This window comes from Homalodisca vitripennis, chromosome 6 (assembly GCF_021130785.1).
Source record: "Homalodisca vitripennis isolate AUS2020 chromosome 6, UT_GWSS_2.1, whole genome shotgun sequence".
NCBI lineage: Eukaryota > Metazoa > Arthropoda > Insecta > Hemiptera > Cicadellidae > Homalodisca > Homalodisca vitripennis.
Window position 1 is genome coordinate 72,913,889 of NC_060212.1, and position 26,860 is coordinate 72,940,748.

General features: G+C 31.5%; 2 protein-coding genes across 3 annotated transcripts in view; one reads left to right on the top strand and one right to left on the bottom strand.

Moving 5' to 3' along the window:
- The window catches only part of LOC124364435, a 76,510-nt gene extending 74,954 nt beyond the window's left edge, over positions 1 to 1,556 (bottom strand). Inside the window, exon 1 of the mRNA XM_046819929.1 lies at positions 1,191 to 1,556. The gene's annotated coding sequence lies outside the window, so the exon portion shown is untranslated. The remainder of the gene's footprint in view (positions 1 to 1,190) is intronic.
- Positions 1,557 to 3,314: 1,758 nt separating this feature from the next.
- Positions 3,315 to 26,001, top strand: LOC124364436 (deubiquitinase DESI2). Of its 2 annotated transcripts, none has more exons than XM_046819931.1 (6): positions 3,315 to 3,610; positions 3,799 to 3,905; positions 6,959 to 7,031; positions 15,660 to 15,753; positions 18,731 to 18,872; positions 25,108 to 26,001. In XM_046819931.1, exons 1-6 carry the CDS (start codon positions 3,595 to 3,597, stop codon positions 25,273 to 25,275), a joined length of 600 nt encoding a protein of 199 aa, XP_046675887.1. In that variant the 5' UTR covers positions 3,315 to 3,594; the 3' UTR covers positions 25,276 to 26,001. The 2 variants fall into 2 exon arrangements, with proteins under 2 accessions (XP_046675887.1, XP_046675886.1); XM_046819930.1 differs by having other exon boundaries at positions 3,315 to 3,585.
- The last annotated feature ends 859 nt before the right edge of the window (positions 26,002 to 26,860 follow it).

Sequence of the window (26,860 nt, forward strand, 5' to 3'; positions counted from 1 at the left end):
AAACAATTAAATTTTCTATATCAACATTAACAAGCAGTATTGTTAATCATAACAATGGATACAATAAACCAATCCTGACTAATAAAGTTAAACAATTATCATTTGTTCAAACTAGAAACTTATTTTCAGATTGTAAATATGTCATTTAAAAGTTATTTCTTCTTAAAAATTAGTTTACAATAGAAAAACTAAATGAAATAGCATTGTAAGATGATAAACTTATTCTGTTGGTTTAATGATATTTGTTTTGTTGTTACTTCTTTTATATTATTTAAATGAGATTTTTCCAATTGTGATTGTAAATAATAAGTAATTAATTTGTTTAATTTCAAGCATTTGAATAGTATTTTATGTTGATATTGATTGATAGTTGTATTATTTGTAATCAATTGTATTGTTGTAATCAAAGGTATTGAAGCTTCCTATTCAGATCAAAACGAGAGAGTGAGAATAGACAGATATGGAAGAATACACAAGAGAACCATGCCCATGGCATATTGTTGATGACTGTGGAGGAGCTTTTACAATGGGCCTCATTGGAGGTGTGCTATTCTAGGCCATCAAAGGTTTTAGAAATGCTCCCAATGGAATGTCTAAACGTTTTCAAGGAAGTATAGCCTCAATAACACAAAGAGCACCCATCATCGCTGGAAATTTTGCCGTGTGGGGAGCAGGCACATTCTCAACTATTGACTGCACTTTGGTTCACCTCAGGAAAAAGGAAGACCCGTGGAACTCGATTATTTGATATATGAAGTAACGATGTCAATAGTAAACAATATAAAAACAGGTCCGCTTATCGTACTCTGCCCTAGTTAGCCTATGTAATATATATCCTCCCAGTGCAATACCAGCTAGGAAATAAATAATGTGTGCTATAACATGAATTGCAAGGAGAGAATGCCTGAGAGTCACACAGCACTAGTTCCAAGCCTGGAACATTCAGGTCAGAACGATTGATTCTTTTCTTGATTCTTTTCTAAATGTCTCGGTACACCTGTATTTCTAGCTCCTCAAGGATTTTAACTAATTCTTTGGGCTTCCCATGCTTGTATATTTATTTTTTAAGTATTATCCATTTGAAATATTAAATAATGTGATATGGGTAAAGTAAATTGTTATTAATTATTCCTTATTAAATACATTTTAAGTACTTTAAAGATTAACTTATAACTCGAATAAGTACTTACCTAAGTATACAATTTATTTTGGGACTGTTTCTTCAATGAATACTGTAGAAAAACAAAATTAGCAAAACACTGAGGCTACGATTCTTTCATCAAACATTTTTCAAATCTCACACTACACATCAACAACTTTGAAATTTAAAAGACCCTATAACGCCACTCATTTGTATTTTAATTTTATTTTAAAATTATGGCAATTAATGATTAAATTTTACTTATCAATAATCTCTAGATTAAAATTAACTGTCAATTAATTTAGACAACTATTTCCAAGAATCCACATCCCACAACCTAGGCTATATGGGGTGTATGTGAATCGGGAAATACACTCAGCGAGTCAACGTCTTGTTTACAAAGGAGTCATTGGTGTCGATAACAGGCAACTAACAGCTGACTAGTGACAAATAGTCAAAGTAATACTGAAAAATACTGAGTAGTATCACCCGTGATCCTAAGCTGTAATAAAAAATTTTTCTATAATTTTTTATTTACAGTATTTTCAAGAGTTGGACAATAAATAAATAATATGACAAAAACTCGTAATATAAAAAAACATTACGGTTCAGAAATCAGAATCCATGAGCCAGTTTGCAATGTATTAACACACAACTGAGTTTTTCTTGAAATCGATAGAAAAAGTCTTCTAAGAAGTAATAATAAAAATAATGTTTTTATTCCTAAGTTTCCTTCCATTATAAACTCTGCTTTACAAGACAACTTAGGTAAATTTACTACGAACGTATCCATACATATATTTTTACGAGTTATATACAAAACTACAAGAAATAAGAACATTTTTACATTTATTTTATGTTGTTTATCGAAACAACACCTCGACAACATAATAATAATATTAATATTATTTATTGCAAGAAACAATTTACTATAATTGTATTGCAAGTGTCATTTAAAACATAACAGGCATTAAACTGACTAAATAAATAAAACCTAGTTTCAAGTGAATAAATAAGTATCAATTAAAAATTACATTTTAACACGTCAACCGGTCATCAGTACCTTGACTGTGGCCAACTTTTTTTAAATATCAGAAGGGGAGTCATAAAATGTATTTTTGAATTATTCCTGAAGACTATCCCAGCGTCCTAAACCCGTCAACTTTGCCCTTCGCAAAGTAAAATGCCTTTGACACCTGGAAGTTTTTTAGTCGAGATTTAAATTGTTTAGGCTTATTGTTACGTTTGTTCTCTTCAATTTGTAAAGTATTCTAAAAGCTTTGTTTTACGTTCTACACACTCTATTAAAGTTGTATTTAGAACAGCCATCCTTCAACCTCTTTGCCATTTCAACATTCGCCAAAACTAGCGTGGCTAACAAGGTTTAATTCTTAGGGAAAGATCCTCTACCGACTTCTAGAAGAAATAAACAGATTGCCTAATTCTATAGAAGAAATCGGTTCTCGGTTCATAGAATATAAGTTTGCCTCCAGTTACACAACTAACAAATTTTGTTGACCTGTACCACCACCATCTAAATCGAAATGTCAGATCCAAAACACTACTTAGTTTTTGCTAACACGTTATGTGTTGTGTTTACCAATAACTTCATAGCCAGTTAGTTGATTGTTGGGGTAGTCGGTGAGTACTTATGAGTGCGGAACAGTAGATCGGTTTGGGTTCAATGATGGTTACGATTGCAATACGGTAGTAGGAGAAAAAGAGGACATTTAATTGACGATTCGATTTATACATTATTATTTATACGATTAGTACAATAGTTGCAGAGCTATCTATGCTTCAATGAACAAAACTAGTTTTACCAAACAAAATGCCTGCATCACAATCCCCACATTGAATATTATAATAATGAATAGTAATAAATATATTGTATTTAAATAGTAATAATATTACTATTATAATGCAAGGTAAGATAAGGCCAAAACTTGGACCCAGCCGTAGGTTAATCGTTATTCCGTAAACTAACTGAAGGGCCACTCAGCCGTCCGCTATAGATAACGGACCCAACTACCATTCGGTAACAGCCGATGGTAATTTTTTTGTAGTAAGCAGAAGCACTGGAAGCTGTTGGTGGAGAAGCAAGCACTCAGTTTACTGTGTGAATGGACGTCATGCTCAGTTTCGAACGTCTGTGATTCCTTCATATGTCAGTCACTAGTCATTAAATTTATTTATTATTTTAGTAACTTACATTCATCTTTTGCTACAGACTGGACTAAAGAGTAAAGACTTATTTTATCTTGATAGAGAGATGAGTAGGTGTCTGATATGTTGATTACTGTGTTATATTAAAATGTTTTTTACTTATTAGAACTATTCAATGTATAATTTTGTCACCAAATTGTGACCACAGTGATTTATTTCGCCATTATAATATTATTTTGAACCTAATGTTATGTTACACTCAAAATGGAAGAACTTAGGTGAGAACTATGCCCAAACTTTCTTGTAAGTTACATTCACATTTTGCAGCTCCAAGATAAAAAGATTGCACTCAGATTGTTTTTATTAAACTGGATCACAAGCTTTACAAATTTATTTTTTAAAAGCACAACATTTCTTTTATTACAATTTTAATTTCAAGCACAACATTAAGTAAAATAACAAGCCTATTGCAAGTGATTATTTTGTGCCAGGCTGCAGCATCCAATTTCCAGGCTGTCTGAGTTTCCCCAGTGACAGTGAGGAGCTCCTTACAGCCAACATGGCAAGGGAACCAGTCATGCTAAATGTTTATGATATGGTAAGTGATTTTTCTTAAAATACAAATAATAGCTTATTCTGTTTACAGTTACACACGAACTAGTATAATATATAGGAGTTGAGGCTTGAATAGTGCTATTGTGTAGAAGATGATCTTAAATTACTATTAGTCTATTTCAAGAAAATTCTTAGGATATTTCATAATATAGGCCTATTCTTTTTATATTTTAATAGGCCTTCATATTCATTAGTATGAGAATATGTTATGCTCAAAGTTAACCTTTTAACTAGTGGGGTTAAGTTAGGTTAGTTTTGAAGCAGCTAATCCAGAAGTGATGGTCAAAGGCAAAGAAGGTATTCAGGTGGGTTTTCTGATGGCCACGTATATCTGCAGTATAATAAGCGACTACCACAACAATCGAATCATTGATATTTCTGATTATCTAAACTATCAAACAATAAAAAAAATCAAAATGTTAAATTGTTAAAGGTAGCCCCTATTACAAAGTACAGTACAGACTTGGGTTAAATTGTGTTTTTTTTTTTATCTAGATAGGTTTATGATTAGGACTAATTAAAATTAGGTATTTATTTACATTAGCGTGACCATGGAAAATGGACTTTTTTTCATGGGTTGGGCATTTATAGCCAAGTATTATTATCACAGGTGCATATGAACTGGGAGGAAAGTATATTATTGTATTATATTTATGCCTTTCGGACATTATTGCGTTAAGGAGCAGGGGCATCACGTGATCTGGGATTCAACTTTTGCAAGCTCGAGTTAATTTTTTTTCTAAAAGAGCAAGCAGTGCGCAGCGGGCAGGCATCATTGACAGGATTAACGTATTAGTCAGACTCGTCTTTACGAATTGCTTCCATGTGAGATACCGAACATCCAACACAAAGGTGTGCCATTACCACTACTGAACTAGGAGGTTAAGAATAGAGGTGGAGGAACAACGGTAGTTCAAAATGGCGTCCCTTCTTTATTTGAGAAGGTGCGGAGTATTACCAAACTGTCAAATATGGATAGTGTTGCCAGAGGTACGATAATTATCGTAAAGGTACGATAATTTCATTGATTTTATGCGCCGGTAAGATACACGATGGGTAGTTATTATCGTACCAAGAAAGATTTTTGACAAATTTATACAAGTAACAAACCAAAAGTTAATTATTATAACATAATTTATTATACGAACATAACATACTTTTTCATTAAATGTGTTTGGTACGATTATTTTATATGAAAGTATGATAATTTCTCGTTGTTGGTATGATAATTGGTTTTTAAAATCTGGCTATACTGAGTTTGAGCAGACGCGGAGTTATAGGAAACTGTCAAAAACAGAGTTTTCAGAGGATTTAAAAAAATCGTAGCTCCTTTGATTTTCGTTGCAGACGAATTTTTTTCTTCAATATTCGTTTTCAGGAAAAATTGTAGTTTTCAGGAAAAAAAATGAACATACCTTTCCATGGTCACGTTAATGTAAATTGATACCAAAAATTATCTAACTTAAACTTATTGAATGTTACGAGCAAAACAGTGTAAAACTTACTATTTTAAAGAATGAATGTGTCTGACGGCTTGTGACACAAATAACACGTGTTCATCACCACTGTACTTGCGGCAATTACTCTAATGTCATATAAATAATTTAACTTTATTTGAATTAATTTTAAATAATATTTTATTTAATACGTTAAAAACAGGTAAAGTGAATTGTAAACAGACTATACCTAGAATGCTTTTGCTTTTCATCGTTTAGGTATCCTAATTCTAATTGGTATCACTATTTCTTTTGGTTCATTGATTCAATTGTCCTGGTGAACGTTTATCATATTGCAGCCCAAGTAAAGACTAGCTAAGTACTGTTGTAATTTCGGTTCAACAAATATTGCCTGATACTACTTGCATTAAGCTAATATGAAGGCTATATTTGATTAAAATGTATGTGTAACTATTGATAAACTAATGTCATAGGATTAAAAAAAGAAAAAACCTTCCTTATAGTCAAGTTTTCATGTCTGCAGTATAATAAGCGGCCACCATGATAATGGAATCAGATATGGAATATAAAGACGTTTTACCTTTAAATATTCATAATTAATAATTGCCAGCTATTTTTATTTTTCAGAATAATAATATTGTTTAAAATTAAATTAATTTAAACAAAGTAACATTATTTGTGCACAGTGAGTGAGTAATGGCATCGGCAAGAACAATGGTGATAAACATGCACTCTTTTTGTCAAAATGCATATTATTTAAACATTGAACAATATTTAAAATGGCTACAATATAATGATCTTATTCCTTTAAATAAATCCAACATGTCTAGTTTGTAATAAGGAGATGAAAACTAGAGTTAAAGTTGGAAATCATAGTATTTTTGTTGCAAGAATATTCAAAAATGCATTTGAATTAACACACTTTTGAATTAATGCAACTTTTTTTAACACTCTAAATTTGGTTTAATGAATATATTAACAATAATGTACTATTTTAGTTGGAATCAAACCAACTATGACTTTCTAATAAATGAATGTAGTTATGTTGGCATCATACGTGCAGAAATACCATTGCAGAATGGTTATAGTTTGTAGTGATGTTTGTTATATTTAGCTTTAAAGTATATAAATAACATACTCTAGTTACTCAAGGACAACTCTGTACTCAGTACCACTTCTAGTGAAATTGGTTGTGAGACCAAATTTGGGTTTATTATTCTCTGCCAGAGTCGTATGATAAGATTGATTGAACTAGAGTTTTTAGAATTTGAGGGGAAATCAATTGGTTCAGCATTCCAATGTTTTCATATAATTTGACATTAAAAATAAACTATTGATTGCTTGGAATATATATATATATATATATATATATATATATATATATATATATATATATATATATATATATATATATATATATATTGTACCCCTACAGCTTACTAACTTTCTAGTACAATATCGTGTAACATTTTTTATCTACACATGCAATATTTTTGATAGGAATAAACATGATCAGATTGCATGCAATTGTTATATAATATATATGCACCAATGTTGCAATAATATTTTGTGGTTACAGTATTGGATCAATGAATATACCACTCCCATTGGCCTGGGAGTGTTTCATTCTGGGGTGGAAATATATGGTCAAGGTAATCTAGAATGTTTACATTTTTGTGATAATTGTTTAAGTAAATTTTATTATCATAAGCTTGCTATGATAAGTTATCAGAGTCAGAATAATTGATTCACACAACAGAACACAAAGAGTAACAGTAAAAAGAATGAAAACAGAATAATTATTTAACGCAAGAGCAGTATACAGAAACATGACTGTGTATAATAGAGTATATATACTATCTAAAAATAACACACTACATTCTCGTAACAAACTTAGAGAAATGGTTTATAAATTATCTCTGCTGCTAACCACTATCAAAACATGAACATCATGAGAGCCTCTTGGAGAGTGTAGAAGTAAGCCTATTTAAATCCTTTTTAAATCTATTTACATCTGTTTGCATTCAGATTAGATCTGGAGGTGAGTTGTAGAGTTTACAACAACAAAAATTAAGTTTTTGAACATATGGAGTAAATCTGTCTGAAATTAGGTGATTTTTAATGTGTCATGGTGTAAATGTGGAAACAGATTTTTATTTTGAAAAACAAAGATTGTCGAATGAAAAATTTATTTATTTATTTACATGCTACATTACAGACAAGTTATCAAATTACATTGTAGTTATAAATACATTTATAAATTATTAAATTTAAGCTAGTTAGCAAATATACAAAATACAAATAATCAATACTCAATCATGCAAGTCTAAATATTAATAACTTCAACTAATAATAAATATATTATATAATTTATTTTTATCTGAAATAACCTTAGATAAAATATTGAAAGCTGAACTATATTAATTTAACTATAACATTTTTTACGAGACTACGAGACATACATATCACATTTTAATAAATTAAAATTAGACAAAATAAGTACAAATTCAATCAAGAATGGTAAACAGTTGATGTTTGAAAGAGGTCAGGGTCGAGGACAGCTCATCGACAGGTTGAGGCAGAGCGTTCTGCAGCCGCATCATATTATTGATAGAAAATGAGAAGGGAAGCCAGGACCCAACTTGATTGGAAACGCTCTGGTCAGCTTTGATCCGATTTCATTCCCCAGAAGACCCTCACTGCTCAATTTTAATGAGTAAAGCTGATGACACTAGAAAATCCTGAAAATATTACACTACCTCAATATTGACTCAAATGAACTTGAGTAAATCAACAGATATTAATCTGAAACTGACAGTAATATTCATTCAGTAATGTATACATACAGCTGAGTGGAGGGAGTAGAGTTGTGTCATGGCTGGCTATAGCAACACCAGAATGTTTTGACTTTAAAAGTAAAAAAAAATACTTAATTCAAACAGAAAATGTTACAAAATTGCACTTAAAAGGGCATGTTTGGGTCAAAACTACACGTTATAGTAGGTTGTTCACTTTAAGCAAATTTTTGGATAGAATTGAAAAAGATATAGCTGGACAATATATTGTAGAAGTAAAATATTCTAATATTCTATGTCCCAATACCAAACCAACAATTTTAAATACAACAGTGCATTTGACATAAGAAATGATATTTGCTGGGCAGTATAGTTAATAACTGACATTTATATATTCTAAGACAAAACTACCAATATCAAATATACTATAACAGTGCAACAAATAACGAGATAAATATAAATAAACTGAAAAGCAAGTAACTTTGAATAGTAGTATTTGAAAACACAAAACATAAATAGGCAATATGTTATGTACGAAAATTTAGATTTTTAATTGTGTTAACGACGTTTTAAGACAGTACAAGCCGGAAAACTTATGTTAGTCATAAAACCGACTACGTAAGGCCAAGAACTAAGATTATATTTTAGGTTTAACCCACCGGATGGCAATGGTAAAAACTGCTCATGGGTGACAGATTTTTTTATGCTAGCATATTTTCAAACAAAAAAAATACCGTTACTTAAATAGAATAAGTACACTTAAGTGAAAAATACGGTTATCAAGAATACTTTATTTTTTAGGAAAATATGAGAATATAATAAATTTATTGCTGAAAAATGAAAATGTGTAGTTCATACCTTATTTTCTGAACTGTATGTTTTTGTTTTATGAAACATGTACAAATTGCCAAACAGTTCATTTATACATTGTAATAATTTCTTAAATAATGTAAGTATTAAAATAAGAAAAAAATAATTTGTATACTATGTTTGGAATTCTATAAATTGTAAATAAATCAATAGAGAAATATAATAAATCAATAAGAGAAAATTAATAACAATTATTGTTTGAATATATAATGGCAGATAGAAACACTTCTACTCACTTATTACGTGTTTATTAATAATTACACTAAATTATGGTGCAGTTATTAGACACTTGTCACAATACTCGATTACCTTTATTTTCATTAAAAACCAGACCAAATAATTATTATTATGACATGAACATGATTACAAAACACTGGTTGCACTTTGTCGTAACGACTAGAATAACACTATGCAGAATGGTTGTACACAAAAAGCAACGGACAGAAAGAATGCTCGAGAATTGTCTAAAAATTATATAAAAAATCTTCAACCCACATACAAATTGTCGTAAATAAAATAGAGTGCTCTTTTTTTTCTATTTGACGAAAATATGAAATCAAACAGACGTCTACCGTCTGCTACAAATAGTATCGGTTTAAATCTATTTTACTAGATAAAATATATCTGACTTCTGCCAAATGGAAATTTTACTGAAACTGACTTCTGAACTATATTATCATAGTACATATTAAATTTGTACTCATCAAGATTTCAGTTTAAGAATAACTTTCTGAACCATCTTGGAAAGTATATTATAGTAAAAATAATAGCCTTAAAATTGCTGTAAATGAATTTTTTATACAATCATTATTAAGGATGTGACAATACCTTATTGAAATCATGATTTTCTATGTCCATCTTTCAGTGCGATAACTCTTGATAGACCTTTCTGTGACCTTTTATAGACTTGAAAATTAGAATATAGGTTCCTCTTGGTCCAAGAAAGAATCCTATTGATTTTGGGATCAAGAGGTTAAATGGCTGTCCAACTCTTCGTCTGTGTTGTTTGTTCTGTTGGTTCCTACAATGCTCCATTATGTTTGTTTATTGTATATGATTTGTTTGGAAAACTGGCATATTTAATCTAATCCAAACAAAGAGAAGCACAATAAACAAAGTAAAAAAGTATTATACAAATAAAATAAAAACTGCAACCAATCCCATATTTTTCAAGGACGAAATGTTGAACGGGGTTAATAATAAAAATTAAATCTGACTTGAGCCCTAAGAATTGTGTAAGTTTACGTAGTATGATGCAGATCAGTTGGTAAAAATGTTTTTTGAGTTAGAGTCTTGTTGTATATTTATAAATTGTTTATGCAATATATAATAAAACCATCATTCTTACAACACCTTAAAACGAAAGAAATCTAAATAACTTTATATCATTGTTTAATCACCATAAAAATTTTAATTTATCTGGTTGGTCACAATGGCTCTTTGTGTGTTCATTTCACTACTGCAGGTTTGTCACAGTTGAACAATCTTCAGGTGCTATCATTAGATTGCTTAAATGTTTCACAACCTTTTGAATCACTACAAAGGGAAGTAACCACACTAAGGACCACTGCGGTGGACCAGGTCAATGAAGTTTTTGTTGTGTATAATAGTGATCTGGAAGCTGTAACATTGAAAAATATTTCTTTGTTGATAATATTGGGTTGCTTAATGTTTGTAGTTTCACAGTTGTAGGAATTGACTAAAATGCTTGGTTATTCTGAATTGAACACATAATTATACATCCTGCTGTTGTGCAAGAGTAGTACACACTCTATGCAAGAATGTAGCCAGGAAAAATTTTGGAAGGGGAGGGGGGTTAAGACAACTGATATTTTCCTGTAGTGGGCAGAAAGTAAGGCAAGTGCAGTCAACCACTCATTCCCCATTTTGTTCCCTAAAAAGTTTGTGACCAGTTTCAATGTTGAGAAGATCTTTCAGCAGTACATTTCAGTAATACTGAATTATTAAATAATAATCGTTTACTATAAAAGTAATTGAAAAAAAATGAAAATTTGGGGGGGGGGTCCGGACCCCTTAAACCTCCTTGCTGGCTATGTCCTTGGCTCTACTGCAATTTGCTCACATCTTGTATAAACGAATATATAAATTATAAAAATTAAGTAAATCTTCCAAAACGTGAACAAGTTTCTCTGTTAATTAATTGTATTTAATACATACACAGATTTTTATGTCATGGATATAATAGTTTTGAATAAAAAAAATATATATATTTCTTTTTACTGTAAAATTTAAAAGATTACTTTTTTTATTACTTTACAATTTTAAAAGATACTCCTATATGAAATACACTAAAATATATTTCCTTTCTTTTGTTTCTATTGATTTATTCCACTGTGATAGACGTATAGAAAGGTTAGTTGTCCTAAATGGCCTGTTACATAGATTGACAACTCAAGTCATATAATGCTAATTGTTTGTTGATAAGCATTATAGAGGTACCCTCATTATTATTTGACAGTCTCTTGCGCAATATGTTGAAACATTAATATACTGGCTTATCATTGGTCACTGCTGCGTAGTTTTGGCTCAGTTAATTGATGTTATTCAGTTCAGTCAACCACAGAATCAATTATTTCCAGTAAATTCTTGCCAAAGTGTTATACACAGATATTACCACATGAATATTTAGAACCAAGACTCTCAACTTGTGACTCTTTGAAATAATTATTGCCGCTTAATGATGTGAGACTTATTTAGAAAGTATCATCTCAGAATCGAGGAATGGTAATTGTTGGTGTATTAATGCAAATTGGCTATCATTAAGCCAATTAGATTAGTCTTCTCATACTAGTTACCAAAATAGGTACATTTTTGTGAATCCTATCAACTAAGATAGTGAGGTTCATCTCCAAACAAGAAAGAGTACAGCACAAACCTTTAATACCAAATTTCTGTGGTTTATGGGGAAAACATGAGCAGCAATACCATTGAGAATGGTGTCATAAGTACAAAAATCTATAAACACTGGGTAAACCCTGTTTTCTTGATAAAAAAACAATAGTCTAGCCATTTTCCTCTATTGATGACCTTGTAATTGTAAAAGAGAATTAAACATTGTAAGGTCATCTTATGGAACTATAAGACTCTCTGAGATAACCAATTATAGCTAACTGATTAGTTAAATCTGTTATAGGTTTCTTGATGAGAACTTAACAATATTAATATAAATCAACAATATTACTTCATATTCTGATGTTGGCAATATTAAAGCGGTATTTACAAAATCTAAGTTATCAGGGAAGCAACTTGCTATATATGTATTTTGGAGCATGCCAGTCACCTGCAACAAAATCATTTACAATAGTTAGGGAAGTTGCCCGCAAACACTCGCTAGTCTTGCAATTGTTACCCACATGATGCCACTGTTTATTGTTAATGGTGGTGGTACGAAACAAAAAAACCATCCCGGGTTTGGCAGTATACTCAACCTGGAATGTTTTCAAGGCAACTTTCGTCTACACAAACCTATTGATTTGTTAAATGTTTTCATCCTAATGATTTGTATTTCATAAACACAATTAACCTTTAGATGACTGAGGACCAATCCGTTGTTCTAAGCGTTTCTCCGTTAAAAACCACTAGACTACAGCTACTACCTGAATAATTATCGCACAAAAAAGACTGGATCAAACCATCGACCTGATGTAATGTTCATAATAGGAACCTAGAATTTATACATATCACCTATATTGATTAGAGTTAAAGGATTTAAAACATTAGTTAGATCTCTATGATGAATACGACCATATATTTTAATTCAATAATATTATAGTGCCTCCAGGGAGTTGCTAGTCTCCTACGGAGCGCCTCCACAGGTGGCGGAATAGTCAGAACTTGCTTAAACAAAAACTATCAAGTAGACGGAGTTTGGAGACTAGCTTCCAATGAAACAGTCTACAAAAATATAGAACCCATTACAAGTATAATTAAAAAGAAACGAATATCATTCCTGGGGCATTTGTTAAGAACACCTGAAAATAGAATTAGCAGGAAAATAGTAGAAAAACTGTGGTATAGTAAAAGTGACATTAAATGGATCACAGAATTAAAAGAAGATATGAGAGAGTTACAAATTACAGTAGAGGATTTAAAACACAAGACAAACACATTAAAGATATTGAATGACAAATACTCTACACTACAGCTGAAAAGAAACAAACAACGAATAGGAAGAGTGGTTCCGGAGGAGGAAAGGCAATTACGCTCGGGGAAAGGATGAAGAAATATTGGGTGGATAAAAGAAGAAAGACTAGAAAAATATAAAGTGACTAAAGTGGTCCAATGTAGGCCATAAAATTATAAATAAATAAAATAAAATATTATAGTGTAGGCTACATGTACAAATGATGCAAAAACAGCATTTCACTGTGCCTTTCTATACTGTCAGTTTTTCAGTTTTGTGCCAGCTTACAGCATGCAAACTGACACTTAGTTGTGCAATACTATTGTTGAATACATTTGTCATTACAAGCATTCCAGTTGTAATTTCATACATCATAAACAGTTGTTTGATGTTGGAAATATTTAGTGTCAAGCCATGATGCATCAATCAAGCTACAGGACTAATTAATCAAGCACAACTAATGAATGATATTAGTAAAAGTAATCATAAGCTAATTAAAAGTAATTACATAAGTAATTATAATTACATGTGTGTAAATTGCTACAGTTTTTCAAAGTCTGCATAAAAATATTGTTAATAAACATAGTGTGTTTATTTTAAATGTTATTTAACAACAATTAGTAATTTTTGATAAAAGTGTAAATAAAATGAATGTAATGAGCTCATTATTTCTGGTTTTTAATCCTGAAAACGTGTATTTTTTTCAAGTATAACTTGCTAAAAAAATATTTTTTATAAAAATATAAATAAATGAAAATTCATAAAGTAAATTATTGTTTATAATCCTGAAAATGTTAAAATTCATTAACTTTTTACTTTTGAACATAAAAAATAAAAAAGATACAATTTAATATTAAATTTAAATGTCAATTGTTTACATACTCTGATATAATTCTACTTCTAACGATTTAAATACATTTCTTATCAAGATATAACAAATATTACTGATTTTAGCCAATGAACTTTTTCTAAAATACTTCTGAAAATGTTTATAATGATTTTTACTGCACAAACTTTTTTGACAGGCATAAATATTTGTGGAATTGTCGAAAAACAATGTAACACTCATTGGCTAAGCAGTAGTGAAGTCTATAACTCATATTCATGTTGACAAAATTTCTCTCCTGTCTGTCCATAGGATATCTCGAAAATCTATTAGACTTAGATTTTTAAATTTCTCATGGAACTTCAATTTTACATTGCAAATTGGAGTTGGTGATTAATACAGGTTCCTACATGGGATGTCTCGGATTCAATCCTCAGCAAAGACTGCTGTTTGATTGTAATCTGATGTACTGTTACCTTGTTAATGTATATAACTGGTAGAATTTTTAGAGTGCTCTATCAGACAGTCGACCAGTATGAATGTGAGTTCGGTTTGCAAACTATTACGGTAATTGCTTTAGGAGCTGGCTGCAGCAAAATGATCTTGAGTTGTACCCCATAAGAACAATTTGAAACGTCAAAAATTTGTATTCCCTTATTTTTGGTTATAGAATTATGGGGATTGTCTCATTTTAAAAACACAATTAATACGTATTCAAACAATTTTAAAATTAGTTTTATACATTGTATACGTTTTTTAATATTTAAACAATGAAATATAAATAAGTTTCAGATATTATTTTTAACCCAATAAAAATGACAACTATAAAAATTCATCTTGGTATGTATTAATTATATTTTTCAAACAAGAGATCTCCTTTAATTCTACAGCCAAAAATAAGAGGATAAAAGAGTTTTTATAAGGTTTAGTATTGTTCTTATAGGGCACGAACCAAGATGGCAACCAGTACGGCCGGTTCGTATAGTGTTTGCAAATAGTGTCTGCGGCGGATGCCCAAGCAGCTTTACACCAAAAAACACACAAGTGCAGGAGATTAGGACTTCCCTATTAGTTACCTAATACACCTCCCCAAGCACTATGCCATTTTTGTTATTTTTAATCTTATTTTAAAGTGATTATCTTTGTATATAGATTTTAAACATCAATAAAAAGAAAAATGATACCAAAGAACGTGTAATATATTGAAAATGTCAGAGTATTGCTTAGTTTAGAGTCCAAGACGTAACTGAAAACTCGTGTTGGAAAATGGCAGGTGGTGGCCCAACTCTCTGCCCTCATGATTGTGGGAGTGCTTGTGTGCGAGGGATTCACCTGGTTTTTGTCGCAATCATTAATTACAAATGCTGGAAGATATCACAACTTCAAAGTTTGTAACTTTTCTTCTTATTGCATAAAAGATTGCCTACACTTAGTAGGAATATATTTATGCATTAAAAATCGTACATTTTGAGTTTTGGCATTTCAATTTGTATCTTTTAATCTATTAACAAAATAAAAGTTAATTTGCAAGCAGCTTCTTATTATTCTCTTTAACTTGATAATACCTAAAAAGACTAACTTTTTTCTTGCCTTTTTTGTGTCTATATGAACAAAATACTAATAAAAAGTGTCTGGTTATTTTCAGAATACGCGTACGGTGGCCATCCGTACCCCTTCTCTGGTATATTTGCCATAACACCAAGGGACGCAGAAGAGTTAGGGGAACAGTTTAGATTTAGGTAAGTATAACTCAGATCATTGAGAGTGATAATGAAGTGGTTTCATAGTACCTTAATTTTAGGAAGTGTGTTTTTCACTTATGGAGATTGCTCATGGTTAGAAAATATTTTTGTATCTGAATTTTTGAAAATCCAAGATAGCAAAAAGTGCAAAATATCATGTACATGATATGTAAAGTATATATTGTTTAAATGTTGAGGTTTCTAAGAATACAGTGAAAATCCAATATTTCTTTTCTCTCAATACGACATTATAAGCTGAAAACTTAGGTTTTCACTCTATTTTTGTCTCTCAAATCACTGTTTTAGGCGTTTTTAAGACTATCAAGTGCCTGGGAGACACTGGAGACACTAGGAGGGTAGTGTTGTTGAAGCTGAATCTGGAATCCAATAAATGTAAACAAATTTGGGAATTGAGAATCGATTGATGAGATTCAGTATATAATTTGCAAACCTGCTGATATTTGAAATGAAATGAAAAATGGCTTTATTAAAGAGGCGGAGTTAGGGCTATCAAACCCATGTCATTAATTATTAGACATGAGTCGTATTCATGTTCCTCCATATTCTCTTCCTTATGCCAACAAACAAGTAATCAATGAATCATGTTGACAAGAAAAAAGTCTTGCATATTGTTCCGTACGTCTGTTGTGATGGTCAATTGATATAGACTAAAATGGAAATGGAAGTGAAAATAATGTAGATTGAAAAGATTGTAACTAGTCAATAAAAGTAAAGAAATATGATTTTATAAAAAATTTGGCTAGAAATTCTCAAATTATATGCATTAGAGCACTGCATATTCAGGGATGACAGCTTATTTACATTACGCAAATTTCTGATCACTAAAACGTATCTTCGACATGCTTTGTTCATGAAAAAGTGTAGATAGGTAAGCTAAATAACAAATTAAGGCAGTTTTATATTTAGTACTTTGCTTACAGTTTGTATTTTCTACATTTATGTGTATATATATATATATATATGTCAGGTGTGTCAATTCACGGATGGCAGATTAGGATTAAGCACGAGATTACACAAATAATAGATCTCTAAAATATGTTTGTGTTGAACTTAGTATATAAAAACCTGTGGATAGTTTTAGCTAATACATTTTTCAATGGGAAAATGATAGAACAGTAAAAGATTGGCAGTAACAAAGACAATAATAAATGGACCTAAAATCTGGCTTAAAAAATTAATTAATAGTTTTTGTTGATTGTATCACAAGTGTCTCCATCTTGGTCCACATTCCCAGAAATTCTAGAGAAAGGTCTTGTTACAACACAACAGTCATCATATTGTTCGGAGTGCCCAAGTCCTTTCAGTGTTAAGATACCTCACCATCGTTGTCATCACTGTCTTCGTCCATAACCTGCTCCTCTCCCTGCGAGCATGACTTGTGAAGATGGTCCCATACAGCTTGCCTGCTGGCGATGGGCAAATTGCTGAGAGTACCCAGCTAGGGAGCTGGTTAGCTGGCAGCAGCAGAACAACAGTAGTTTTACTGGTGCTTCACCACCACCACTGCAACTCATGTAGAGTGCAGTAAAAAAAACAAAAATAGCAGAAAACAGTAATAATATGCTGAGATAAAGAGACTTTATAAGTGATCAAAATGTACTGAAAAAATGGACTGTATCAGTGAAAAACATGTGGGAAACATTATAATGGTGTTTCACTGTATAAGAAAAAATGAAGGTATAGATAAAATAAAAAAACAGTACACAATTCCAAATTTTATTGCAGCAGACTGCTTCTGTAATTCATATAATTCACGTTCAAGTAATTTTAAACGCACCAAGTACCAAAGCTTTTGAAATTCATTTCATTTTATACATATTATGTATATAAAATAAGTATTGATTTAAAAAATAAAAATTTTTGTAGTAAAAACAGAACAATTTCAGAGAAAATAATGATGTGAAGAAAGAAAACATGGACTTTTATGAACAGTAAGACATCCCAAAATTTTGACATGGTAATGGTATCTGTTTTACGATTCGCCCAGCGCTCTGTCCACAAACGTGCAGCTACTGATGCCTTGTCTACTCATATTTCCCCTCATGAAAAACGAAGGTTTCATCCCTTCAAATCGGCTGCAGTGCAGAAACTTAATCCATGTGATTTTGTTGCTCAAGAAAATGCATCTAACGTACCGTAAGCATCTAAAATACCGGAAGGCACCTTTTTTTCAGTGATGATGCTTACTTTACCTTTCAGTGTCAGTAAGCAGAAAATGCTCTACTAGTGCCCTGTTAATCCCAGATAATTTCATCAGTGATCTTTACATTCACAATATGTGAATATATGCCATTTGGTATGCCCTATCACGATTGGTGATAAAAGTGAGTGGTTTTGTAAAGAAAAAAAAATAGGCAGTTTTGGTGAATTCTGACCATTATGTTGAGATTATTCAAGAGTTCTTCCTACCAACACTGAATGAGATGAATGTGGGAGGTGTTTGGTTCCAGCAGGATGGATTGATGGGACACACAGCACGAATGACAATGATATTATTGCGGTAACATTTCCCGAACCTCTTCATAAGTGATGATCTACATTAGCCAGGACAGTTGCCTGATTTAGCCCTCTGTGATTATTTTGTATAGAGCTTTTTTGAATCACTGGTGTACAATGATTGTCCCATGATCCTGGCCCAACAGAAGAGCAACATTCGTCAAGCTATTGCAATCACATTGTCAATATGTGGGAGAAGTTGAAAGAATCCTAATACTTCCTAAGTCATGTTTAAAAATAAGTAAAATACGTTTGAAACGTATTTTCATGGTGTAAAATAATTATCTCGATATCTGAATTACTTTCCTTTAATTTTAGTTTCAAAATAAGTAAGTTTCTGTACCCTCTACCCTTAGGATTATTTAAAATGTACTGTTTTTTTTAGAAACTTGCTTGCACAACATTTAAATAGCTTTAATTTTATTAACTTAAATAACTTATATTTCTCTGCTTACAGACAATCAATCCATGTAGGACATACCGACTTCACCGAACAAGATGTTAAAAGAATAGTTCAAGAATTAGGCAAGGATTTCCGAGGAGACCGTTATCACCTAATGAACAAAAACTGTAATCACTTCTCAGGTTCATTAACACAGGTAAGATTGGATGTTAAACGTTGGTGATGTGGGTGCACCACTGGGGAATTGTACTAGTGAATGTTTGTCTCAAATCAGGATTCAGTGGAATTCAAAAATCAAAAGAGAGAGAAATATTTAATATGCAGGCTGTTACATGAATGTTTTTATATTTTCAGATTCCTTTAGCTAATTTACATAAAAATGTTTGGTTTTTATTTAGTTCCAAATAACAATTGTAGTAACTATTAGTGAATTTTCAGAATCAAGTAACTTAAAAAATTTTGTAGTAATACAAAAATATATACGTCTTGTAAAATACATACTGAAAACATTTAATGTAGACCATTGATAATACAGTAAATATGACAAATTTAGTGATCACATAGTGAGGTTTGAAACTTATAACAATACTTAATTCAAACTGTGAATCAATTATATTATATTGATACTTATAGGTAATGTAGTAAATTGCTCATCTCCTTAAATACCTTCACAGCTTCTACAGCATTGGATGTGCTAATAATGATACATTCAAAGTTGTTGGTATCATGATTTCTTAATATTAAATCTTTGCAGTTTGTGTTTATTTATAAGTATCTGTTATATGAAATGGATTAACAAAGAGAACATAAAAAATACATGTTCATATTATTTTACAATGTTAATTCCTTCTTTCAGAAAGTTATAATTGTATTAGTAAACAAATACAAAATAGCTGATAGCTTGTAACCTGGTGACTAATTAAACACATTTTGACCATTTTAAAATTCAAAATATATTTGTAAAGCCCAACTTTTTTGTAATATACTGGAGATATTGAAAACATTCATTGTAGTTCCTGTTCATATAAACTAATTATAAGCACTGAATAACTTTAGACAAGGAAATATTTACAAATATCTGGCATTTATTTTATGAGTTTTTTAAAGAAGGAAACCACACATCTGTTATCAACAGTTATCTCCCTCAACTCTTATCGGGTGATAACATGAATTCAGTGGCTCACTGGGACCTGTAGATAACGCTGCCATATCATAATTGTTGAATTGAATTGAAAACAAGTTCATTCATAAAAATACATGGTGTGTACATTGAATGGTGTCATATTCATAAAGATTATATTGTATCTGTAATATCATAACACTAATTAATAGTTATAATTGCATATAATTAACGGAGTTTTGTTTCTACTACTAATGTTTCCTATTTATCAACAAAATCTGAAAACTCATACATAGGTTTAGCTATGAAATAATTTTTAAGTTATCTATTAAAATTTGTAAAGCATTTTTAGTTCAGCTGGTAATTTGTATAGGTATTTAACTGTTTGTGTATAAGATAGGTTGTAAATGAATCGGTAAATGTTAAAAGGGCGGAAGGCGGAAGTCAATTTTTTTGACATATTCGTTTTATGACGGAATAATGTTGTGATTATATAGCCGCACCAATTCGTGTTAAAAGGGCATCTGAAATAAATTTACTATAGTAACCATGGCAACATGAATTCTTTGTTTTTTGTTAAAAGGGCTGAAGTCCGGACTTCCGCCTTTTTAACAAAGATTGGTTGACTAGCAGCTGAGTGGACAAACAACATAACCTCAATTTGCTGCTATAGTTTCTGAATCAGTGGGTGTACCGTTTTGGCTATTACATAACTCATTAAAATATCAGTAGTATTAATTATAATTTAATGTTAATTTGATGGCGGGAAGTAGTGGTAGTGACGAGGATGTCAATGTAGGAAAGAAGAGAAAGCAAAATCCTCAGAACTACAAAAGAAATCAAATTAAAAGTGCAAGGTTATCTGGCCAAGCCTATGAAAGTTTTAGTGGCAAGAAAGTAGAAGAGAAAAAGGTTGGAAACCCTTGTAGGTAAGTAATGATATTAATTATTATTACTGTATTCAATTGGCTAATAAGAACAGAATTAAGTTAGGCTAGGCTACTAACAATATTATATTGCATATACTTGGAGGGTGGTTTATAAAGTTTAGGCCTAGGCATATTACTAAGCAGTGAAATCTAGCCCCTCCATTGATTCAAGGTTTAAGTGACCAGTATTCCCGTTTTATATGGTTCTAACGTTAGCCTCTTGTGATATAAAAAAAAAATTAAATTAAGGCCATTACTTTCTAGTAAAAAACCTGTTAAACTGTAAAAGCCTAACCTAGTAAATAGGCTGTTTATTAACAGAATCTACTCTAATGTAATGTGGGTTGATCTGAAAAGTTCATTTTGTTACTTTTATTTTCACACATTTAGCTAATAATTTGGTTTAAAAACAGTTAATTTTGGTGGTTGTTTTTTATGTTGCAGATGTTCAGCAAAATGTTTTGAGCGCATTGGGCCAGAAAACATCCAGGATACTTTTAACCGATTTTACTCTGCCTACAAGACAAAAGATGAACAGGACCTTTTTTTACATGGTCTGATTGATGTTGGAGACGTTGTAACCAGAAGACCTGGATCACGCGACATCAAAGGGAAGGAGCGCGAAGAAAATGCAAACATTCGCCCTAAAAAAAAGGCAGGTGGCAACAGCAACACCTTCCGTTACCATATTCTTGTTGGAGACAGGAGAGTAAAGGTATGCGCAGCAGCCTTTATTTCAATTTTTGCCATTTTAGAAAAGAGAGTAAGACGAATAAGGCAGCTAAAGACCAGTAGTAAGCCAGTTAGGGACCTTAGAGGGGCACATACCAGTAATACTTTGGCTCCAGAAGTTTATCAAGAAAATGACAAGCACATAAGATCATACCCAACTAAGATAACCCATTATTCTGGGAAAGTGAAACAGTTTCTTAGTGAGAAACTGAATGTAAAACTAATGCACCAAATATTTTTGGAAGAACACCCTGAAGTAAAAGTTTCGTACCAAGCATACTGGAACTATTTCAATACCAATTTTAACTTAAGTTTTGGCCAGCCTCAGGTTGACACTTGCTGTACGTGTGAGGAGTTGAGCATTAAAATAAAGTCACCCCATTTAAATGACGTTGCCAAGCGAGTAGCTGTGGCTGAAAAAATTGTACATAAAAGGAGAGCAAACAAGTTCTACAACCGCATTGAACAAGATGTTACTGACGCAAAGAATAAAATGAACAGTAATGTATTATCATTGGCAATTGACTACATGCAAAACATTTCATTACCCCAAATACCGGTTCAAGAACTGTTTTATATGCGACAACTTACCGTAAGTTTGTTCTGCGTCCATGATGTTAAGAAGAATGTTGCCACCATCTACCTGTACCATGAAGGAGAAGCACGAAAATCACCTAATGAAACGTGTTTCATTCATTTTACACTACCTCTCCTCTGTGCCTGAAAGTGACTATGATGAGCTGAATCTGTATGCAGACAACTGCGGAGGACAAAACAAGAACCATTGTTTTTGCAAACTGTTTCTAGCACTCACCGACTTAAAACGATTTAAAAAAATAAATCAGTTCTTTCCTATTAGGGGCCATAGTTTCCTCCCATGTGATAGGGACTTCTCCATCATCAAATGGGAGCTAAAGAAACATGACAGAATCTATAGTGTTCATGAAATCACTGAGATAATCATCAAAAGCAGCAAAAGCCAGAAGTTCATAGTGGTTGAAGTAGACAGCTCTAAAATGGTTTACAATGTTAAAGATTGGTGGCCAACCTTTACACAAACGGAACATTGCATCAGAAGAAACCAAAAGGAAGCGCAAAGAAGAAAGAATCTTTTTCGGAATAAGTAAGTTCCACCACTTTGAGTACAACTCCGATCAACAAGGCGTCTGTAGAGCAAGACAGGAAATCGATGGAATCCTTACTCATACGTTCAAAATGAGTATGATCACATGTGGCAACAATGAGCTGCATCTTCCAGACCAAATAGCTTATCCAACAGGGAAGGTCTCTATTAAAAGTGCAAAACTAAATGACTTGAGGAGGTGTTTACAATACATTCCCAACGAACACGCTCAGTTTTATAAAGAAATTCTCGAATGGCCTCAAGACAACATTCCTGGTGTAGTCGAAATAGTTTATGAGACAGACTAAGTATCTCTTGGATGTAAATATGTATAATATATTAATAAACTTGTTATTTTAATAGTTTTTCTTTATTTCCCCGTCTAATCAATGCAAGGAGCAATAAAACTGAGGTTGGTTTTGAGATAAATGTTAAAAGGGCGGAAGTCTACCAGTTTTAAGTGCTTTTATCCATCACATAACATTTTATAATTCTTTTTATACATTAATTATGTGTTTCTACATACATGTATGACTAAAAAAATACCACATGTATTATTAAATATGAATATATTAGAACCTACACAGTTTTTTTTTATTTCCCGAAAGTTTACTCAAACTGACTTCCGCCCTTTTAACATTTACCGATTCAAATATAAGGGTGTACACTTATTATTTCCAAGTGGGGAAAGTCATTCCTCATTGACTCAAATCCAAACCTAAAACTATAGATAAACCACTTACAAAAAGAAAATGGGTGCTTTTAGTTCATGCAGGGTGGGGTAAATACCCCTCCGCCACTGTGATGTCACGCTCTGACAGTCTCTCCGCCATTGCCGGGGTTCGCCCACTCCTCTATCCCCTGACTGGCCACTACCACTACACAGCTAATTTCACACTAAAACATAAGCTCCCTGAATACGTCTATGGCTACATTAGTCTGTTTAATTAATATTTTACGCTTGTATAGGCCTACACACAAAAATAAAATATAGTTATAGAATAGGTAAGTAGCTGCAGTGTAAACAAAACTGTGCAAGCGAGACACAATCCACACAGCTGATAAAACAGAAAAGAGGAGATGCATGTCCCACTCCCCACCACTGGAAGAGGGCCCTTCTTGTGTGCAGCTACTCAGATATTTGCTTTTGCACAGATTTCTTTGAGAGCGGTTTATCTATAGATGTACAGCATGTTTTTGTAATAAAAGTAAAAATACTAAATTTTACCTCTTGTTGTTAACTCTGACTTGAAATATTCCATTTATCTCCTGAAAACAGGAGTATTTAAAAATTATTTAAAATATGAAGCAGAATAACTTTTTATTAAGTATCATTGGGCTAGTTCTATTTTTAACAAAAAAAACCGCCAAGGTCATGTTGACCAAGAGGTATGATACAGTCAAGAGGTATGATCAGCCAATGCACCACCTGGGAACGAGATTTACTATTGAATAGATAGAGAAGTGTTGAGACCTAAATGTTATAATAAAAATCCTCATTAATAGAATAATAAATTTTATCACTTAATCTTGTTTATCTGAAGTGATGGGATTTATTGGTAATAATTGATAGGATTAATACAAATAGGAAGTTTATATCAGTGAGCATAATTTATTTGTAGACTTCGTTAACAACAGTTGACTCAGTTGGAAAGGTAATGTCATGAGCATTCTTGTGGAACACTGTTCCTCAATTCATTCAAGAAGGAACTCTTCCTTATTGCAGATAACTATTGTGTTAGACAAAGCACACAAATTGACCATGTTATTTTTATGTCTTTAGTAGAATAGGTTTTTATCCATTAGCCAACACAACTAGGAAACCGATCGGCATTCCATTCTCATTTATTTACGGTATGGTATTACGTTTTGGAGGGATAAGTTCATGAAAACTTTTATTTGGCAGAAAATGGCTTTGAGAGTTATAAAGAATGTGTCTAAGTGAGAATCTTGCTTACTAATATTTTGAGAATTTCAAATTATGACTTTACTTAGTTTATATATTTATTGTCTATTACTCCAAGTTAAAGAAAATTTACACAGTTTTACAAATAGACAAAACATATAATTACACTATACAAGAAAGAACTATTTGCTAAATCTATAGAGTGGATAAAACTAAAAACAGTCATGTGTTTTTAAGAATAAAACTTTTCAATAAGTTACCAGACAAAGCATGGGATATTTTATTCGGAAAATTTAAAGTTACCCTAGAAAAGTGGCTGGAAATCCAATCTCATTATTCCATAAAAATTACTACATAGCCTTAAGTTTTAAATCCTTCTTTAATTTAGTTTTTAGATAATTGTATAATTTAATGTGTACATTTTATTGTGTTGTACAATTTTTTTCTACTAGTGATTGAATCTTAACCTCTTCCTCCATTAAAGGAATTGCTTATGTCATATTATAAAATTAATGTACTATTTAATTTGTTAACTTTGTCTATTGCATGATTTGTAATAATTGTGCTTGACAACAATATAAATATCTTATATCTTGTATTTAATTCACTGTCTGATTACAGATCCTTTGTGGACAGGAAATTCCATCGTGGGTGAACAGACTGGCCTACTTTAGCTCCTGTGTTCCGTTCCTGCAGCGATGTCTACCCCGCGAGTGGCTAACACCTATGGCTCTGCAACAGTCCATCAGCCAACACAACAAAGAGACATCCCCGGACTCTCCTCTCTAGCTGTGATATCGTCAGTCCGTTTACTAAATTATACTGTATTTATTTTTAACCAGGCAGTTCTACGTTATGATGCATGAATGAGAAATTTCATGTGTAAGACTTTTTTATAAGTATACTGTAAAAGCAGCATTTTACTAAAGATAATTTTATATATTAAAATAAAAAGATTTTTACACTGCATCTTTTTTACAGTACGTTATTAAATTGAATTGATGCTTTTAAGACTTTTTACTATCTTTTAGTAAATTTATATGATTAAAAGTATATGTGATCTACTTCGTAGTTTTAACTATTTTTTTAATATGCTATACTCTTAAGTGGCATAATTTCAATTAAACAGTGGCAGTAGTTGTTTTCTCATTTATTACAAATATTGTCACGTACACAATTTTCAAAATGGACAATGGTGATGTATTAATTTTTATCTACACTTAATTTTTTCGTCTTATATTAATTATTTATTGTTAAAATGCATGAGCACAATATTTTTCTGTGAATATGGTGTAAGATAATCTAGTTATAGTTTTTGTCTCCACGTTCAAAGGTGTACCTGTTTTGTATATTATGAAACTAATTAAGTTGTTGAAAAGAATTTTCATGAAAATCCCTAATATAATTGACATTTGTTCATTTTGAATCCTAGGCATAGCACAGATAACAGTTCTCTTAGCTGGGGTTTTACAACACTCTATTAAAAATCTTTAAAATATACTTTTATGGTCTTAAGTATGTGTTGTTGATATACTCTTATTTTCATATGAAATATATGTAATGTAAAGAAGAAACATTAACTGTTAACGCTCTTCTCTTAAGTTTTGCAATATAACATTCAACTGGAACAACTTTATAACATTAAATTAAATCTATCAAAGACATTCTATAATATTATGTTTTGGAACAACTTTATAATAATAAATTAAATCTATCAAAGACATTCTATAATATTATGTTTTACTGAAATATTATGTTGGAAAAAAGTATATGACTGTAGTAGTACACAACAATTGTATAACCGTAGACTCAAGCAAAGTGTACTATCCTGCATGAAAAGTCAGTCTCGCTGTGTAACATTGTCCTTGAAGAAGTTGAACATGGACTCCAAAAATTAGTAATTACTTACGCTTCCTCTCAAGATTTGAAGGTTAAGCCGATGTCGTAAAACTGTGTAAGATATATCAATTTAAGGTGCTTACTAATGGTAATCTAATTTTTAAGTTTAAAATCATTTAAAATTTGTAAAAAAGATGGTTTTAATTATTTTGTAATTTAGCATTTTTTCATTGAACGTTTAGTTTTATCTTGTTAAAGCTGTAGAAGTTATAAGAACAAATTTGGCGCATCGGCTCTCTGATAAAGAAAATGAGATGTCAAGATCCTTCTCTTCTTTAATAGTCCAATTTACATTCCGCAAGCTGCCACTATTCTTTCCATACTATTCTTTAACAAGCTGGAGTTTGAGTCAATAGCTTCATTAAGCATGAACTTGCTCACTTGCTGAATTATTTCTCATGCGTTGCAGTGAAGTTTCTTCTCTGTTTTAATCTTCGACAGAAATGTTACCATTATTCAGAAACTTGCACTAACC

Coding starts and splice junctions, on each gene's coding strand:
- LOC124364436 (XM_046819930.1), top strand. CDS start 3,558: ATGTTACACTCAAAATGGAAGAACTTAG. Junction 7,032..15,659: donor GGTGGAAATATATGGTCAAG/GTAATCTAGAAT, acceptor GGTTATTTTCAG/AATACGCGTACGGTGGCCAT. Junction 15,754..18,730: donor GGGGAACAGTTTAGATTTAG/GTAAGTATAACT, acceptor CTCTGCTTACAG/ACAATCAATCCATGTAGGAC.